General features: G+C 40.8%; 1 protein-coding gene across 1 annotated transcript in view; it reads right to left on the reverse strand.

Annotated features, from left to right (window-relative positions):
• LOC145994179 (ATP-binding cassette sub-family C member 4-like) overlaps positions 1-20,826 on the reverse strand; it is a 150,887-nt gene that overhangs the window by 13,295 nt on the left and 116,766 nt on the right. The window contains exons 14-21 of the mRNA XM_083130276.1: positions 18,625-18,818; positions 15,906-16,198; positions 14,319-14,398; positions 13,114-13,264; positions 11,926-12,032; positions 10,498-10,621; positions 7,075-7,245; positions 4,271-4,398 (exon numbers count right to left, since the gene is read on the reverse strand). Of these exons, the coding sequence (XP_082986402.1) occupies positions 4,271-4,398; positions 7,075-7,245; positions 10,498-10,621; positions 11,926-12,032; positions 13,114-13,264; positions 14,319-14,398; positions 15,906-16,198; positions 18,625-18,818 (1,248 nt within the window). The remainder of the gene's footprint in view (positions 1-4,270; positions 4,399-7,074; positions 7,246-10,497; positions 10,622-11,925; positions 12,033-13,113; positions 13,265-14,318; positions 14,399-15,905; positions 16,199-18,624; positions 18,819-20,826) is intronic.

Below are 20,826 nucleotides of genomic sequence, written 5' to 3' on the forward strand. Positions count from 1 at the left end.
GTATAAGGTCGATACGCGTATGTGTGTCCGATTTTGGACTAGCACTTACCTTATGAAAATCCACGGGACCACCATCGGTTGGCCTCAATGTGACCACCGTGTGTGTTGACAATAGCCGTGCACCGTAACTTCCATTGTAGGAGGCTACGATGAAGTACAGGAAGTGGAAACTTCTGCCATTCCTCCTGACAGGCTTTACACAGGCCCCGGAGAGTGTGACACAACAAGAGGAAAGTGCCATTTTCAGTAGACCAAACTCACAGAAATCCATGGGACTCGCATCCGGTGACTTCACCGGTATATCGTGAAATGGAATACAGAAGGTTGTTCGGGATCTCTGGTGACGATTTTGAAAGCCGCTGGCGGCGCTGTTATCAACGTCAGTCCGTCGAAACGGTGCATGCTGAAACACGTCAGTACCGAGAACGTGTGTGCGAGTGTTGTGCCATTTACCTACAACGATGCCGAAGAAAATTAAAACATACTGAGAGGGCTACATAACAGCCCTTTCCGATGCTAAATATAGCTATTCGGCAATCAAAGTAATATGCAAGAAGCGTGGTTTTGTGATATCGAAGAACGGGATTGGTGCGGTATTGAACAAAAAAGGTTAAGGCCGACTGGGCCTAATTCCACAGGGGAAGAAACAGGCAAATCCACGAGCAGCTACGAGTCGTACACCGGACATAGTGAGAAAAGTGAAGGCTCTTGTGTCAGGTGGTAACCCTGCCCCCCAAAGGAGTATCGCACGTAAGTTGGGAATGTCTGTGTCAACAGTGAACACCATAATCAAGAAGGACCTGCAACTAGAAATGCGGCATAAGCGACGAGTTCACAAGCTGTTGCCTCGTCACATTGCGGAACGTCGCACGAACGCTAGAAAGCTCTATGAGACCTATCTTGCAGGGGAGAGATGGAAAAATGTGGTGACATTAGACGAAGCATATATTCTACCTTAGTGACTGTCACAAACCCCGCGCGATTTACTACCGCCCTCGCGACAAAAACAATTATCAAACATTGTATGGAGAATGCCAGGAAAGTTTTCCACGTTGTTTCATGATCATCGCTGGATACTGCTATAATGGCAAGCTAGCAATTCGCCGTGTAGCTAATAATGTGAAGGTGAACTCCACGTACTATCAGGATGAGGTTTTAACACCCATTTATAACATAGATATCCCGGCACTGTATGGGGGGGAGGGCTAAAAACCAGGTCTGGGTGCACCAAGATAAAGCATCCAGCCATACCTCCCGTTCGACTCGTCTCTTCTTACAGCGAATGGAGGTGGAAACTGGCATCCGTGCAATTCCTTACAGCGACATTCCGGTCAAGGCGCCAGATGGGTCACCCATGGACTTCTGCAAGAGACGTCCACGCACTCTCAATGGCCTCTGGAAAGCCTGTTAGGAGGAGTGGGAAAAGTTGGACATGATAACTCTTCGGAAAAGTCTGTTGCAATGGAAATTACGTTGTCGGGCTATAGCGCGGAATGCTGGTTTTCCAATTGAGCATGATCGTTGGTGGCGACATGGGTTTTCATGAACTTATCACCCTTCCAACATTGTCCTCAGAGATCCCAAACGACCTTCTGTAGTCCGAATGCCCGTGTCTGTCGCCATCTGTTGCAGAAAGTTCTGCGTAGAACGAGATGTACGTGATAAGGCCTATCCAAATACACAGAGACTTGATTTACGGCATTTCCATACAAACGCGGCAGATCGTCTGGATAAATTGGGATCAGGATACGCTGCTGAAAGAACGCAGAGTTGATTTTACAGTTTTTTGGGACCTGACGAATAGTTAACTTGCCTTGATAGGTGTATCCCGCGACAACCAAGAAATCCCTTCGATAAAGTTGCTCTGCAATGACGGACGAAATCTGGACGGGATTTTGCATCGCGTGGAGTGTACGTTATGGCTCGAATTTTGACACAATCTGATTGATAAATCCATACCTCATCTAGTGTGACCACAAACTTCCACTTGTCCCCGGATAAATGGCGCTCGTAGAGGCGCCTGCTGTTGGTCGTTCTCTCACACCGATGGGACTCACTGAGGTAATGTCCACGGCTTTTAAAGAACTTCCGGAGGTTTAATTTCTCACGCAGGGTGCGGTTCACAGTTGACTGGGCCACGTGGAGTCGTGCGGCCATCAAACGTTGCGTTGCGTCGGAGGGGTTTCCTGTAGCGCCATTCGACGCAACTTCCGAGACACAGGTGGCGTCACTGCAGTGCACGCTCGCTTCCTCGTCCTCCTGGTGGGCGACTGAATAGCTGGAACCTCGTGGTTTTTATGCCGCTTGATTACGTTCTTGATGGTCGTCGAAACCAAGGCGCTTCCATGTTCTTTGCACTGTTTCTGATGTTTCGACACCGAATATTTGGCGTGGAAAAGTACAACTACGTAGCCTTTCCGAAAACGGTTTACCTTAGGTTAGGAGCCATGATGCACACAACACACACTCGCGATAGTGCCACGGTACTACAGGCTCTAATCGTCCTCCCGCGCTTTTAACCGTTTGGATCGGTCGATTCTGTGCGCAGGGGTGGCGGTTCAAAATCGGACATACGTATACGTGGATCGACCTGTATTCATACATGATGTGCAGAGGCGAAGATATAGTACAAGCAATGCGAGCACTAGTTGCATTATTCAAATATCATTTAATGTACTTAATGTTTTAGCCTTATTTAGTTTCCATCGCACTCGATTTCGCGAAAAAAAAATACGGCCCAAACTCCTTCAGTAGCTCTGTAGCAAGCCCCAGACTCAATGCTTGAGGCTGCTCTGCGGGAAAATAACGCACCAGATGAAGTGTTTGTGTCCAGGACTGAACAATGATCCATTAGATATACACACTACCCTGAGGACGGAGACAGAATCAGCCTCCGAAACGTAGGTACTTAAAGATTTTACACAGTGGTTAAAAGTAAAAAAACTCAAGATGAATGAATCACTACTGATCAGCTACAAAGAAGAATGAAATTCGTAGTATTCCGTCATAAAAATATATATCTTGGTCAACTAAATATGTCGAATACACTTGTAATAATAAGGATTTTAATTATCGACTAATCACATCTGTCGTGTACAAATCTCATTGCTATGGATAAATTCCCAAATATTAATGAATGTACCTCATTTGACTCTTGTTTTTTTTTTGTTGTTTTTTTTGTTTTTGTTTTTTACATCGAGCAGCGAACAAAAACAATCAACACTCGGAAAGCACAGAGAAAAAGCCTTTTCCTCGCAAAACTCACAGATTATCTTCACATGACCAAACTTTCGCACTGATTGGCTGTTCCACGAAATCTAGCAAAGAAAGTCAGTTGCAAATAGAACACGGTCTATTCGCCAACACCAGTCTTGCAGCCAGCCGGGCAGCCATCATTTGTAGTTTTCCAGTCCAGAACCAACTAGGGCATTCCTACTGGAAATCCAGTTTACGTGATCCGGCCTTAACTCCATTGAAATCCATGTCGCAGTGAACTTACCATATTTACATTTCGTCCATAAGCTTAACTAGTAGGATCCACATTCTCCAACTTACCAACCAGTTTCCTTGTTAATTTTCAAGTACAGGGATTTCATGTTCACTATTTTTCTTCCTTTTTTATTTTATTATACCTTTCTAAATTTCTATTTTCGTCATAATTGTACATAAAAGCCATTAATGTTGTTTGAAATCGATAATCTCCCTGGGAAGCAGATATGTTCAGTGGTCGACTCACGATATATATTGAATGAACTGGGTTCAAATCCTAGCCCGGGCATTAGCCCAGCTAGTTCGCTGAACTTTTCGACATTCGGTGTAGTGCAGGTGTGTCCCGGTGTCAGGCTGGTGCAAGGAAATGACGTTCAACCAAATAGACGGATTAGGGGTGTTCAACGTTCATTTGATTAGTTAGCACGCACCACGTGACCTTACACAAAACGGTACACCGCTCCAGTACACCAGTGCAGACACCAATACACTACTTGACACCAAATCAACGAAGTAGATGAGTCGGTGTTGCACCGTGTAATCAACTAGACGCGCTACTGCAGAGAGAGGCAAAAAGTGCAGCGAACTGGACGGGGCTGTTGATTTGTAAGGGTCCCTGTCTCATCATCATCATCATCATGGTGTTTAACCAAAAGTAACAGGAAAGCGATAAAAATAATGAAATGCAAGAATATAAATCATTCAAATCGAGAAATGTTAATATTAATATACGACTACAATCTATTGCCTGAAATTTTAGGTTTGAACAATTTATTTTTACCTTTTCGCCTGCTTTTATTGTAAAGCTGATTTCTTTAAGGGCAAATGCCACTGTCTTTGGGTGAGGAAGCGTAACTCTTTCAAAGACAATTGATCCCACTTCTGGCCAGGATGATGGAACGTTGGAATCTGGATAAGAAGTAAATTCATAATCTATCATCTATATTCTATTCATAAGCTACATTTGTATATCAAGTTATTCTCATTGAGCTACACACCAATTACGAGGGTCACTATTTATATTTTGAGCCTTGGCAACACTGATTGAAGTTAGGCGCGATTTGACGTTTGCACGGAATCGTCTGGCATTATTGACCATAACGTACTTCAAATGTTTTGTCAATAGCTTCATTTGTGTTGTTTATGTTGCCTTGGAGATTGCGCGACAACAATAAAATGGAATTAACTCGTGAACATTTTCGTGCGATGATTCTTTAAGATTTTCGACGTGGATTATCAAGACAAGAGTGCATCGATCAACTTACTTCCACATTTGGCGATGAAGCCCCATCCTTTGCCACTGTGAAACGCTGGTATAACGAATTTAATCGTGGCCGCCATTCGCTCACCGACGAGATTCGCGAAGGTCGTCCAAAATCAGTTGTTGTTCAAGAAAACATTGATGCTGTGCAAAACCTAATACTGCAAGATCGTCATGTGACATACTGTGAGATTGAGGCAACCATAGGCATTAGTTCCACCAGCATATATAAAATATTACATGATCATTTAGCTGTGAGAAAGGTATGTTCTCGTCGGATCCCACACAATTTGACAAAAACTCAAAAAGACGCTCGCGTCAATTGGTGCAAACAAATGCTCAATAAATACAATCGTGGTGCTTCAAAAGACGTATATAAGATTGTAACAGGTGACGAATCATGGATATATGCATATGAGCCGGAACGTAAACAGCAGTCGACTGTATGGGTGTTTCAAGATGAACTCAATCCAACAAAAGTTGTTCGCGCTCGAAGTACATCGAAACAAATGGTCGCCTGTTTTTTCGGGAAAACTGGTCATGTGGCAACTGTGCCTTTAGAAAAACGTAGAACGGTCAACTCTGAATGGTACACAACAATTTGTTTGCCAGAGGTCTTCGGTCAAATGCGGAAAACAAACAAACGCCGTCGGATCATTCTTCATCAAGACAATGCCTGCTGTCACACATCTCGTCTAACAACCGACTTTATGAACAGTGAAAAAATCGAATTGATGGGTCATCCGCCGTACAGTCCTGATTTGGCACCCAATGACTTCTTCTTGTTCCCGAATGTCAAGAATAAATTGCGTGGACAACGATGTTTGTCGGCGGAAGACGCCGTTGATGCGTTCAAAAACCATATTATGGAGGTGTCTCAAGAAGATTGGAAAAACTGCTTTGACAAATGGTTCGAACGAATGCAAAAGTGTATTGACCATAAAGGAGAATACTTCGAAAACCAATAAAGCAGTTTTCAATCCCAAATTCCTGTTTTTTCATTGTTAGGCTCAAAATATAAATAGTGACCCTCGTATTAATTTTTGCTAAAGCGCTATAAAATAGGCGCGCTAAACTTTATCTTTTGGTAAATTTTAAATCAGCTTCTCGCCTGTAATATAGTAATAGATCGCAAATACCACGCTGAAATTTTGTGGTCGACTAGAGTACTGATGAAAAGATATTGGATGAATTTGTACGAGGAACATTGAAAACATTGAAACGGATACCATGTGATAACCTTGCTTCGATGCTTTGCGCTAGTTGGCGCTGTGATCGATTCTCTCACTCTGGAGATAGACGCCATTGAGTGAAGACGTGGAGATACCGACTGACTGGAGAAATATACAAGCAGGGGTTTCAGATGGCAATTGGGAAACATTGTCACTGTTTATGGAAATTCAAGGCCCGCCCGAGCTGGTTGCGGGAATGGGGCATACAATATTCGTGGAGCCTGTAATGAAAGTTTTTCCGAAGTCCGAAAAAAATCTGATTTTTTTACTTAGTGGGAAGTACAGGTGTCGTATATAATTATTGATTGATTGAGTTGGTGTTGTAAGTCCACTTTATGCACAGTAAGGCTAATTGGGACTGGACCTAGAGTTTAAAGTTTGATCCTAACCACTATGTGCCTCCATCGGGTATCGAACCTCGGACCCCTTGGCCTATGCTACCACTCCGCCAACAGGGAGGTCCCGTCCTATATAGTGACAATATAAACATTCTTCCAATTAATAAAAAATTAATATATGTATATATTTCGTATTATTACCTAAGAGCAATAAGCAGAACGTGTCCATGGTTAAAACCAAGAATTATCGTAGGATAATAAAGTTTATATATTTAATATATAATATATTTTATATATTTAATTACTTCCAGCTGTCATCCTTGCATACATATATAGTGGTGTACCCAAGAATTACATAAGGGGGGCATATTTTCTATTTTAATCACCCTTCATTTTGCCATCTTCCTCCTTTCGACATTTTTAAAGAAACTGTGCAAGGTGTGGCATAACTCCCTCTACCTATCTCCTAGATACGCCACTGCTACTGGTATACACAGAAAGGGGCTGATGAGGCTACAGTCCCCTCCGTCCGAAATTTTGGGAAACTCAACATTTTCATTTAAAAGGAGTGAAGAACTCGGAAGAAACCAAAGTGGTAAATACATACGTTTTTGAGAGTGAAAAGGTGTAAAAATTCGAAATATCGTAACATTGCGTATGCTACCTCCGTAGAAAGCAGCTATGCACCTGTAGAATTCCAGTCCTTCCAGTAGCCACTGTATATATGAATAGAACTAATAATGTGAAGTAATACCACTACTTGATTCCAGCGCTGGCTCTGGATCTAGTTCAATGTAGTCCTGGATCTTCCCCACAGATGTCAGCAGGCTCTCTGCTTCCGAGAACATTCTGAAGGTCCATTGGCATAGAATGGACACCAGAAGAGCAGAGGAAATGCCTAGACCTGCGTTACCAACTGCTGCATCTGCAAAGATAAGGGCAGAGGTTTTAAGCACTTAAAATGTTTTACAGAAGCGCTTTGGTTATCCTATAAAAGCGGCCACGAAACATTCAGTTTCGACAAGAATGCGCTAATCGCGATGATGAAGATGAATGTTGATAAGCAGTGGCGGCGATTGGGTTTCAAAACTGGGTACAAGGTGCCAAAACTGAGGGGTGGGGGGACAGATTACTATCTCTTGGTACATAAGGTGCGGGGACAAAAGTGGCAGAAAGTGGGGGTTAACGGTGTCGTGTCGTTTACGCCGAGGCTTCTTATCGGTTCATTTCCGCCGTGACATATGTCAAGACCATCCTTGGATGGTTTTCCCACAATCCAGAGTGTCATCACCGCCGCGCACACGTGTGTTTATGGGCACATGGTGCATAGTGCATAAAGTGGACTTAAAACATAGAATCAAACGTGTGTTTACGACGTTGCAAAGCTGTGTTTACACTGAAATGTTAAACATATCCAGAGAGTCAAATATGAGTTTTCGTTACTTATTTCAAAAGACGTTACACGGGATTACTTGTATCAATTTTATTCCACAACACAAAATACATAAATCAGCATCAGCCCATTAACTATTGTTAAAATTTTGCAAGCATTCTACAAGTACTACGTAAATGTACCCTTGGGAAGCAACATAAATGTGCCAGTCTATTGCACTTAATTATTAGACTATACACTACATAAAATCGTCAAAACATTATAAATACAGTGTTATTTTTTGCAAACATTATACAAGTAATAGCTACGTATATATAAACACAATCAAGCCCAGCATGGTCTGGCACACATGTATGTTCCGGGATGCGCACAATTCTTCCATTTTTGACGATTAACACACCTCGACATTTAGGGTTATCCTTTCCCTGTAGATCCCTCATATATACATTCATCTTACATTCCTATATCAATCACATTCCTTTTCAATCAAAGATAAACACAGCTGGAGCTTGGCAACGTCATAAACACACGTATGCGCGGCGGTAATGACACTCCGGATTGTGGAAAAACCCACCAAGGAAGATCTTGACATATTTCGCGGCGGAAATGAACCGATAAGAAGCCTCGGCGCAAGCGACATAGACTCGGGGTTGAGTCAATTGCCACCCACGCCCCGCTAATCGCCATCGCTGGTGATAAGATGGCATGGATGAAAGGACAGTCACAAACACAAAAGGATAACACAGAACAACAGCCCCACGGAGGATTATACTGGCTGTGAGTCCAGACACCAGAGCCTTTGCCAGTCTGCAAAATACAATCCAGGGTGTAGTACGTGTATGAATGGACGTCCGCAGGAGTTTTTCCATGGAGGGGCACGCAATGTATTTTTTTCGGGGAGGGGGCAAACGAGCCACAATTTCCCCATGACAGTATTGTCCCCTCAAAAACATTGCTTCAGTTTGAAGTAATTATGTTCCTGCAAAGCCCTTGCAATAATTAACATACTATATTACTGTGCAGTAGCTGCTCGTGACTCGGAATGTTTGTGGTTGCAGCGAATATGAATATATATTTTATTTATATATAATTTTAATTTTTATATATTTATAATGTAATTATATATATTCATAATTGTATATGTATTATTTATATTCGGACTGAGCCGATGTCGATGTATCGGTATCCAAAAGTATCGGTTGTATTTTGTTCACCGGTACCGGCCCTTTCGCAGGATCCGCAAAATGCCACGTGATACTTTCGAGGTGGTATAATTAATAATAATCATGCAAAATTTAAAGTTTCCATTTGTTCGGCAACAATATTGTGCAGAATTGTGTTTTTTTGTGTTACGTAAGAAGTACTTTAATGTTCAGATTCAACTGTTGAATACCGGGTTCGATACCCGGTGGAGGCACAAGTGGTTCGGATCCCACTTCAAATTGTAGGTCCAGTCCCGATTAGCCTTACTGTGCATAAAGTGGACTTAAAACACCAAATCAAAATCAATCAACTGTTGAATATTTTGAAGGAAAACTCTGATAAATCGGTGCTTCTGATTGGGCTCACCCAATAATATTAATCAGTATTTTGAACAATTTTTAATTGTTAACATTTTCAAGCATTGGTATCCGTATCGGTTGGAACACGACTTAACAACAGTACACTAAATATTGCAACTATAACAATAGACAATTAGTTCCAGCGCCCACACTACAACATCAGGGAAGATAACTAGCACTCCACTTGTATACGATAAGTTATATTTTAAACTGAATTTGGATTGGTGATTGGTGGTAAGGTTAGTAAATTAGGTTAAAATTATCCCCAAAGGAAAATATTTATCTTTGCGTGACGTGGACATTTTGTCTGTTGCTCTACGACACGGGACAGTAAGACCTTGCCTACTGTTCGCACGCTGCTGCTCTCTAACGGTGTAAAAAAGAATTAGCATCCCATCGTTTCCTGCCGGTCCGTCGTGAAGTCTTCTTCCCTACCTGCGTATGGTGGGTGACTTTGGTTAGTTGCACAGTCTCTGCAACGAGGAGTCGGCTTTGGCACGAGGATAGGAACAACAGCGTTGACCCTCGCTCCAATACTCCTCGCTGTAGAGATCAGGCCGTGAGGCTGTTGCATCGGCGCTGCAACGTCGACCTGTTCGTCTACTCATATACCGTGAAATCTCGCAGGATGCTTCCTTCTTTTCAGCGGATCATACTGGAATGAGCTTTTTTGAAGCAATCAAGGGTAAAATTATTTGCTTATGTTCAATATATTTAATAGGAAAACAATGAAAAAATACTAACAAAAGCATGCAATTTCATGGTAAAATATCCGGTCGTTGTGCAACACTGCAATAATATCAGTAACCGCCCCTGTTACTGTGACTGAAATTAAATTATATGTTTGAAATATGTAATTTTTGATTGACTTTCATTTTCCGGCAGGAGGAGGATGGACCCCCTTCCGGATGTCCATGCATCCAAGGGAGATTGGCATTTGGTTGCGTTCCTTCGTAAAGAATCACTCCTTATACCCTCGGTGTATAGACAGAGTGTTTGATGCATCGACAATCGCAATGTGCCTGTATTGCACAGACATCGATACATTTTGTGTACTACCTACCTTACTTTATGCATTGTCGACTTTTCTTCTGTACTATTTCCAGTGGCCCACTATGGAGTAAATTCCTCAATCATCCCTCAGTGCCTATAAAGATATAAAATCGGAGGATGTTTCACTTTGCCTATCGGCGTTCTGACCTGAATGGATCCTGGTGCTTACCTCGGTCCATAGCAAGAAAGCTGCCCACAGTGACCGTGACGTGGAGGGCGCACAGGAAGTCCATCCCCAAAAGGAACGCTTCGTTGGTTGCAGTACACAGGCGAGACGCCAACACGTTCTTGGTCTGGAAGATCACACAATGAAATAATACATTCACCACCAGTATTTGAAAGTAAAGAGTTACTTGCAACCAACAGTAACTTTTGCGAGTAACTTTAACTGTAATACTTTTTTAAGTTGTGACTGTCTTCTACATTCACAAATAACTAATATTTACTTTATTTCTATTGCGTACAAGTTTATAAAATTAACAGGGAACTATTGAGATTAAGAACGCTGTATCAATGTCGATATTTGTTTTAAGTTGTTGATTTCGATTCGTTTTTGTTATATGTAAGAAGATTGACTTAAAATGTCTTGTGCCAGAAGTCGAAAATGAGTTTATATCAAATGTTATATACTGAAATAATATTTTGGAAGTTGAGTTGTGTTGTTTAATTCTTGCAATGTAAGTATAATAACATTATGAAAACCAGTTGAGCTCTGAGGACTTGCAATTTAATTTTAAAATTGTGTTAAAGTCTGCTCATCCTTCGCGTACAATATATATTCAGTGTGAAGTATCGTTGCAAAGTAAATAACTTTATATCGGTTACTTTCTTGAGTAAGTATAACGATAACTGAGTCATATTTTGAAATTGAGTTACTTTCAGATAAGTAGTAACGAAAGTAGAAATTACTTCTTTGAGTAACGATTTAAACTGAGTTAAGTTTTGGAATAAATAACTGTAAGTTGACTACTTTTCAGATAACGGGTAACGGAAGTAAGTTACCTTTTCCAGTAACGGTAACTGTAACTAACTTATTTTTTTTTTAATAAATAGCTGTAACTCCATAACTTCGAGTTAGCAAGTAACGAATAAAACTTCTACAGCTATTTTTCTCCACGTTCTGTTGTCATAGTAATGAATAGGAGTGTGATTTCTGCATGTGTGTTACGGTAAATGCTTTATGTGACTATTTGTTTTTTCAAGTTTAAATGTTTACTTTGAATTTTGCAATCTATACATATTTTAACATATGAGGTTTATTGATTTATTTATTATTTATTTGGAAGCATATTGCACAATGCTTCGGATTCAACTTTGAACTCAAGGTCTAGTTCCGATTAGCCTATCTGTGCATAAAGTGGACTTAAAATAAACTTTTCAATATGAGGTTTATTATGAACTTAACGGAAATTAATGTTTATTTTAGATTCTCATCAGAAAACGAAGGAACAACCCACGTCCACTTCATCCATGCAACCCGTTCTAGAATACAGTAACGTAATGCAATTATCTCTTAAAGTAAAGGTTACTTTTTGGACAAAGTAACTGTAATTCCGTTACTTTGCGAAAGTAATTTTGCAAACTTGTGTTTATTTACCTGGTAATCCTCGAAGCACTTGGAGAGGGTCTCCTGACACCCAAGGGTCCTGATGGTTGTGAGCCCTTGAAGAGTGGAGCTCACGTGGGAGACAATTTTGCACCTAGCTGAGATAAAAGAAAGAAAAAGACGGATTTCGAATGGACAAGATCGCTTATAATTGCAAAATAAAGAAAATCGTAACGTATACTTTACGTATTTGACCATAACATGAATTTTCGGGTCAAAAAACAGGCTTCCTTATGCACTACACGAGACGAAACTGTGCCAAGTTTTTTTTTCTTCATAGCTCAGATACAGGGTGACCGTAAAGTCAGCATCTATAATATTTAAGTTGTACATTTATTGTGGAATTTGACTAGGGCTGAGCCGATACCACTTTGTGCCGATACTGATGCCGATAATCTTACCAATTCCCACCGATACTTGAAGATTATAATAATTAAAATTTGTTCAAAATACTGAACAATATTGTTGTGTAAATATTTTTCTCCAATTATATGGATCAATTTACCAAGAAATTTGCTTTAGAATATTCAAGAATTACATCAGAATATGTTATGTAATAAAAAATATAGTTTTCATGCAAAAATTGTGCAAAATAAAATGAAAGTTTGAATTTTGCATAATTTCCAGGAGACTCCGCGAAAGTGTTACACGCAGAGGCGTCTCCTGAACGCATGCGGTGCTTGCTGCGCATGTGTCAATTGTGGGGAAAAGGACAGCTTGCTCTGCGACGACATTAATGAGCATTTCTACATTCTAATTTCTTCATATAGGAGAAGTATTTATTTTACACGAGAGCGCTCAACGAAGATTATATTACATTTCTTGGATCTGAAGTGGCGCATGCGTCAATTGTGGGAAAATAATTATTAAACACCAAAATGTACGAAAAGTATCGTCTGGTATCGGTAGATGAATTTCAACCGATACTTTCCCATATCGATACCGCTGGTATCGGCTGATACAGATACCTAAATATGGCACATGTACCCATCCATACCCATATGCCCATGAAACGATGCAAATAAGTCTCCTGGAGGCCAACGTAATTCCACATGACCTCGACCTTGGCCAAATATATACCGTACACACAGATAACTCAAAATGCATGAACTCAAAGGTGATGTATTTTTTAAAAGCTACATGTAAAGTTACTAAAGCAATAAAACTGTATTGTCTTACTAGATATTTCCAATCTTCTCATGCCCTTGGTTGTTTTAGCACAGAATCTTCTCCAGCTCCAAGCGAGAGACAGCAGAGCTATTGTTGGTATTGACAGCCAATAGCTGGCAACCACAGTTACCAGAATGCCTACAACCACTTGGCCTGCATACTGGAAAGAAACAAATAAAGAGCTAATTAATCTTTTTAAAGTTTGTTTCAAAATAGGCGATTCAAAGTATTGTCGGGGTTTAAGTGGATGGCTCAAAAAATATTACTTGTCAACACTGTACTTGCCATTGATCCTGGCCTTACGACCTGTCAGCATAAGATAGTCGAATGGGGCTGGTTAGGCAAAGCTAATTGTAGGTGGCAGCACGATAGGTGCGTCCTTACGCTTCAGATAGGCAACTGTTCTCCCGTTTACATACATGGATGTGCTATATTATTAATTTGCAAGTTTAATTTGATTCTAATCCAACAAATTATGTGGAAACACGATAATCGCTCCTGTAATATCAGGATTTCAAAATAGACGATCGCCGACAACGGAAAACATATCGCAACTAAAAGAAACGTTAATATTTATTTATATTTTTTTACCTCACTTGCAGTTTTCACAAATTAAGTGCTTTATTGTAGTGAGTTGGTCCGTTAAGGAATAATAAAAATAATAATTACGTACGACTGTACTTTTATTTTCATAGTTGTTGTTAGTAGTTGATTTTTTAAAACATAATTTCACACTTTTCCACATGGTTAGTAAAAATTACAATCTGATTTACATTGTAAATGTACATTTATCGAGAAGAATGCTTACTTAAAAAAAAATATTCTGTTCGCGTCTCGCAAAACTCTAGGCGTTTATACTTAGGCCTACAGGAATTTAGAGAAGAAGAAGAAGACGAAAGTACAAAGGGGAAATATCTGCTTCATACTGCGAGAATTCTCCTTCCTCCCAAAACGACGCCAATTTCGTAAGTCGCCTTATGTTGTGCTGATAAGCCATTAGGCGAAACGGGAATACAGCTGGGAGATTTTGACGCCAGATTTGAAAATGGTGGCATCGATTAAGAAGTAGGAATATGCGTACTTTGTTTATTTGTAATAAAATCCGACATGACATTTTTTTAAAGTAGCGTCGCCAGAGCATCTGGTCGTGTGGGCTCGAAATGAAAGTCACTGGGGGAGGGCGAATTTGTAACGTTTGAGTTACTTTTTCTTACCTGGCCAGCGTCAAAGAGCGTTTTTGGAAGAAGTTCGTCCACGATGCTAACGTCTTTCACAAACCGATTGAGAATTCGACCTGGGAAGAAAAAGAAAACAAGAAACTTGAGTCGTATCGAGCCTAGATGAAACATCTGCTCAAAAATCCAAAATAAAAACTGGCCGATCCCTGGTGGGGCGTTATTGCACAGTGATTCAAATCCTATTAACATTTCTACAGTTATTTTTTGAATGTTAGTGACAATGGTTCTTGACTTGAAGACGAGAGATGAGGCGCTCTCGAAACGTAGTGTCAGAATAATTATAGTTAAAAGTACTAGTGCCGCCCGTAGTGGTTAGCATCTGGTGGTGAAAATTTGAATTATTTCTTTGGTCAGCATTTGCTTCCCCATTGTCTCCATAGCCTTTGCGCCAAGTTCCATCGAAGTCCGTTGTTTCAAATGGTCTCCAGAGGGCTCTGAGTATGTGATCTTTGATTATGACCACCTGGTACTAAACAATGGGTTCAATTGACTTTGCACGCTAACTCTTTACAGCCTAGTAGCTTTCGCATTACTTACGCACAAATAATCTTAGTTGATTTTAGAAATTTCTAGAATTTACAGATGATTTCCAACTTCAGAATTTGCTACATTTAACCTAAGAAGGCTTAAGGGCCGGGATGTACTCCGTGAGTAGCGCCAAAACCTTAATTTTGATTGTGTAAGCGTGGCTATTTGTTTTTAAAAGAGTTGTTACAAACCAGATAACACGAGATGTAAAGAAATAAGTTTCGAAAAAGGAAACACAGATGGCAGTACAAGGTAAATGATTATAAATAAATATCTGGAGAATAAGTATCGACTTAGTGAAAGTAATAATATGGTAGAAAGATGTAGGAAAGATGAAAGCAATGTATAAAAAGTAGATAATGGATGAATAGGAATATATAAATGGTCTTAATCATCAACAAGTTCAAGCCTACAGTAAATTGTTAGGCAAATATAAAGAATTATTCGACAAAGGAACTCTGAAGCGTGATTGGTTTATGTCATCTTTTTCTTCCTTTAATTTTTGTATAATGTAATATAATATAGTATATACATTTCACATGTAACAATTTAAGCTTAGAGATATCTGTTATTTTGATATAATTATGTAGTTTTAAAATAAATGCATTCCTACTATAAACGTATTCTTTAACAGTAATACTTAAAGTATTTTTAAAAAGGTTATTATTTTTCATATTTGAAACCGTAAACATGGTCAAGGTTTTTATTGAGAGTAGAAAGTAGGGGGACCAGGGTAGGAAGTTAGGGATGGCAAGGTGAAAAATAGGAGGGGAGAAAATCCACCTTACCCGGGTGAAAATTTTACCTTGAGCCGCCTCTGTGTTAAAGGCTTCCCTGCTTGTAGTGTAACATCATTTTACAGTGAATATGTCATCCATAACGCAATCAAATTACAAAGTACGTGCTGTCCATTGGCGGCGACTGGGAGGGGTATGAAGGTGCAGTTGCCCCCCGCTTTTTGCCACCTTTGCCCTCTTAGTTTTGAAACCCAATCGCCGCCACTGGTGCTGACTGTAGTACAGAAAACAGTGTTACCTGTGGAATTTGTCTCGAAAAAATATATCCCAGTTCTCAAGACACTGTGAAACATTGAGCTGTGAAGTTTTGCAGATATCTTCATGGACAAGACGAAGAAGCCGATGGTTCGAACAAAGAAGAATATGACGACCCCAGCGACAAAGCCAGCGTAGATGTAGCTCCTGATGTTTTTGGACGGGTGCAGCAGCCCGAGTTCGTAGAGGGGCAGGGTGTCTGAGAAGTTGCTGCCAGATTGGTTCGCCATGTCGTTTTCGGAATCGGCAATCCGGTCTCTGGTCTCTAAGTTGCCCCTGGAAAACAGAAATTGTTGCTAATTTGTTTTGTAAAGGCCGAATCACACGGAACTGCATTTCCAGTAGGAATGCCCTCGTTGGAGCTGGACTGGCTACCTGGCTGGATATGATGGCTGCCAGGCTGGCGGCTTCACTTGTTTTGACGGCTAGACCGTGTTCTAATTGCAACTTGCTTTATCTGCGAGATTCTGTGCAACAGCCAATCAGAGGGAGAGTTTGGTCATGTGAAGATAATCTGTGAGATTTTTGTCTGTGATTTCCGAGTGTTGGTTGTTTTGTTCAATGCTCGATGGAAGAGAAACAGAGATGAGGTGCATTCGTGTCGATTAATATTTAGTTATTTACCCAAAGCGATGAGATTTTACACGATATCTGTGATTACCTGATAATGAAAGTCATTATTACCAATGTATTAAATGTTGGAACATTTTTTTAATTAATGAATCCTGCAAATCTCATGCATAATTATTCATATCCAAGTTCATTAAAAAGCTTCTTGAGTATATGAATTTCTAGCCACGCGCAATGCCTTGTGGGAACAAAAGTACCGGCAAGTACGGTAACGAGTATCATGTGAGGCGAAAGGTGAGCAAGTACCACACCAAGTCCAACTAGAAAATCCAGCAGGAAATCCAGCCTCGTGTGATTCAGGCATAAAGCCCCTATCACACGGAACTGGATATCTAGTAGGAATGCCCCAGTTGGCGATGAACTAACTTTCTAGGTAGCAATCATGGCCGCCTGGCTGACTGCTTGACTGGTTTGGAGGAATAGGACATGTTCTAATTGCTACTTGCTTTCCTGGACTGGATTCTGTGGAACAGCCAATCAGAGCAAAGTTTCGCTCTGTGAAGATAATCTGTGAGTGTGCAAAGGAGCGTTTTTGTCTGTGGTTTCCGAGTGTTACTCCAGCAATGTATAACGTATACAGCATGAAAGGCGCATTGAGTTACACCATCTATCCTGAGTGCACGGTGTTTACATTTGAAACAACTAAAATATTCTTCCATACGTATACAGTAAACGTTGTAAAGTATGTATTTAAGCAGCGACATTGTTTTGTACCTAATAATGTTTTACACGAAACGTTATTCCTCTCGGTTGAATAGTTATCGGCTTTTAAAAATGTGAAGTGATACATTGTTTACATCTCACGCGGCCGCCATTACAACTTCCCTCGTATGGGAACAAAAGTCTTATCGACAAATACGCTGATAAGTTTCGTGTGAGGCGAAAACTAGCAAATTGGTAGCCAGTCCAGCGCCAACTAGGGCATACCTACTGGAAATCCAGTTCCGTGTGATGCGGTCTTAAGTTGGGACTTAACCATTGAGTTTTGTTTGGTATAGCCACTTGTAACTGGAAGTTCGTCCACCGTCTTTTGTTCAGGCAAGTTGAATGCGAAGTCGTGATAAACAATTTCAGCTGAACTGCTTTCGGCTCAACTTGCTACCTTACATGGAGATCGCTCGACAGTTCCTCTGCTAATAGAAAACGAGGAACATATCGTCTGCTACATAAGGTGTGAATGAAAAGCAGCACATGCTGTTGAATCTTTGTAGTAAAAACCTAATTTTTTCATACCTAATTAAAGAAACCCGTTTTGCACACTTTTCATGGTGGTGGTGCATAAATTGTGCAGTAGTCAACCACCGACGCCAAGGGTCCAGGGTTTGAATCCCTATCTGAGCATGGGTTGTCTTTGTGAGTGTTCCTTCATCAATTTCATCATATCACTTATCCTTAACTTTGGGATTAGCTAAAGGTGGCAGTAAAAGTAAAGTGGAAGTAAAATAAACCAGATGAAGCAGTTAATAGTCCCGTCTACTTCGCTGCACTCTTTGACTGTGCACGGTGCAACACCGACTCGTCTACTTCGTTGATTTGGTGCCGAGTAGTGTATTTGGTGTCTGCACCGTTTGCACTACGTACTGGAGCCGTGTATCCTGTAGTGTATGGTCACTTCACTAAACGCACGGCTATGAAATTAGGCGGGTGGCAGAAGTTCGCGCTGTTGCCACGTCGGAGCACAACTCCGTGTGTTTAAGAGAATGCAAGATCTCGTTGTAGTGTTGGTATTTGTAAGCCATGTGATACAAACTGACAGTATTTGCTCGAAAGGTCAGGGATGACACAAAAGTGCCCTAGAGAGAGGCCGATCTGACGCTCGAACTAAGCAACGCAGCCCTTTGACGTTGCCACACAGTACGCGGGAACCAGCGACTCGTGTCCCGCTCTCGCTTTGCTTTTCCCATATGTGGCACCAGCGCAATTCTGCCCAGCCGCCTATTTTCATGCCCGTGCATTTAGTGCCAAAAAGTGCAGCGAGCTAGACGGGGCTAATAGATTGTGGAGTCTCGTGTATCTTATCCGTTGCGCAGCTTGATCCACAACGTTCGTTAACAGTTAGAAGGTGAACTTACCAAATCATCAACCATATCTGTGTGGCTCCAATCAACACATCGCAGATAAGGGCAGCTGCAACGAGGCACGTCAGAGTGCACCATCCGCTCTCCCGTGCGAGGTACTGGAGGTATTCGGGGCTGTCTGCGCTCCTTTGGGGTCGATCCACGACCGTTTCCACGGGTTCTGTGACCTCTACGCTACCTGGCGCCACCTGCAAAGAGGAAAAGAAACATTCTTAAAATGAACAGTCTTCAGTTTCGAAACCCATTATACTGATCTCGGGCCCAATTGGCGGCTCACCTGCTTTTTGCTGTATGGGGGCTATCCACCGGAAGGAAGTGCCTTCGGCCGGACGCCATAGTTGTAGCACAACAACTTCCTGTTCGTAGGCTCACAACATGCGCTAAAGGGGGTTGATATTGTGTCATGTATGAAAAGATCGAGTGGGTGTGTAGCAGTAGGATGTAAACTACGATCAGGGCTAGATAATCTTTCACAGATCTCTTCATCCATTACCTCGAAATATAGGGCGCCAAAATTATTGCATTCAAGCTGTCAGGCGTTAAAATTGGAAACCCATTAGTAGAAGTAGACTCCGCAGTAATCACAACGGGTATGCAGAATCACAAAAAGTAGGGGCCTGAAAAAAATTTCGTTCCCATCCAGGCTTCGGAAAATCTAAATAATCGAGTATAAAAGTAGTTTATTCCCTACATATTTTTTTTTTTTTACTACAAGTGTCCGAAATTTATTGAAATTAGCATTTTATATTCCAGAAATGAAAAATAAATCATCACCCGACGGGGAAATTGAATGTATAATTAACATTTTTAGTATCGGCTAATTTTGAATATTTTCCGCCCCTATAATCTCCTAATATAGTCTGGAAATAACATTATTTGTCCCGTTTTGAACGTCAGGATTTTAAAAATACCCCGTCCAAATTCTGTCCCGACCAAAAATTTTGCGTTCCGCACCCCCTAGCACTTCATTAAAGGTAAAAGTGAAATCATTCAAATCTTGATTTTCTCTTTCTGTTTTAGTGATATGAGCAAAAATATTACTTTTCATTTCAAAACATGCTCGATCATAGTCAGTTAGGTTACTACACGTTACGTTCTTGAAGAACACATGAACTGTATTAAATTTTTGTGTAATGAGAAAAAAAATTGTGTATAACCAGAGGAAATACATTTTTGTGTAATCAGAAAACTAAGTGGGTGATTTATTATTAATTTTTGTCTTTTGCATATGGTAATCTCTGCAACATTGATAGAGCAAGGGTCCTAGGTTTGAACGCTGGTCAGGCTATGATGTGTCATTGTTTGTCCCATCGTTCATTTTACCAGTGTATTATTCATCTTCATCTACATAGTCATGATTAAAAACAAGTAGTAGAAAATTGACTTAAAATAACAATGAGCGTTTTGTATTTCTGCGTTGAAACGGGAGCGAAACCAACAAGTGTGCATTACCGCATCCGCAGACTCGCCTTGACTTAAGAAAGAAGAAAGGAAGGTCCTCCTCCCGCTTTTTATATGTCCGTACATCTCGCACTTTTAAACTTAAAATATAAATTTAGGCATTCAAAGATTTACATGCTTTAAGCACTCTCGCTGTGTAGGAAAAATTACTTTCTATTAAATATGTAGATCACAAATATCGCCAAATGCAACGACGGTCAGCAAACGGATCTCATCCTGGAAAATCCCATGTTACTTCGTAGTTACTCATCCAATTGATATGGAAAGCCCTCTACTTTGCCCAGATATATCTTCTTCTCCTCGTCATCTAGTGCTTTAATATGATCCATTTCATCTGATACACAAAAAGAGAAGAAAGGCCACAAGTATGCCCTTGAATTACCCGGCCGTCGTGAACCGGAAGTTGCTGTGCTACAGTTCCACAATCGATTGTGCTGTTCGATATGTTTTTGTTTACTCGTGGATAGCCCCTATAGCTCCATCTTTCCGTTCATGTGTTTTTGTACGCCTCGGAAGTTTGATATTCCTAAGAGAACAAAGTAAAACAATACTCCTGTAAGCGTAATGCTAAGTTTTCTCCCCCTCCTACCGACCATCCAGCGCGCAGACCTCTCTGTCTCCAGACTGCCGCGGGAAAAGGTCGTGGGGGAGGAGCACTTTCGGGTCCTCGCGTCTGGCTGAACATGAACTGTTCCTCCTGCCCTGACAAATACGAAAGATTAGATAAATCCTACT

Source organism: Lepisma saccharinum, chromosome 10, assembly GCF_977018435.1.
Source record: "Lepisma saccharinum chromosome 10, izLepSacc3.1, whole genome shotgun sequence".
Classification (NCBI taxonomy): domain Eukaryota; kingdom Metazoa; phylum Arthropoda; class Insecta; order Zygentoma; family Lepismatidae; genus Lepisma; species Lepisma saccharinum.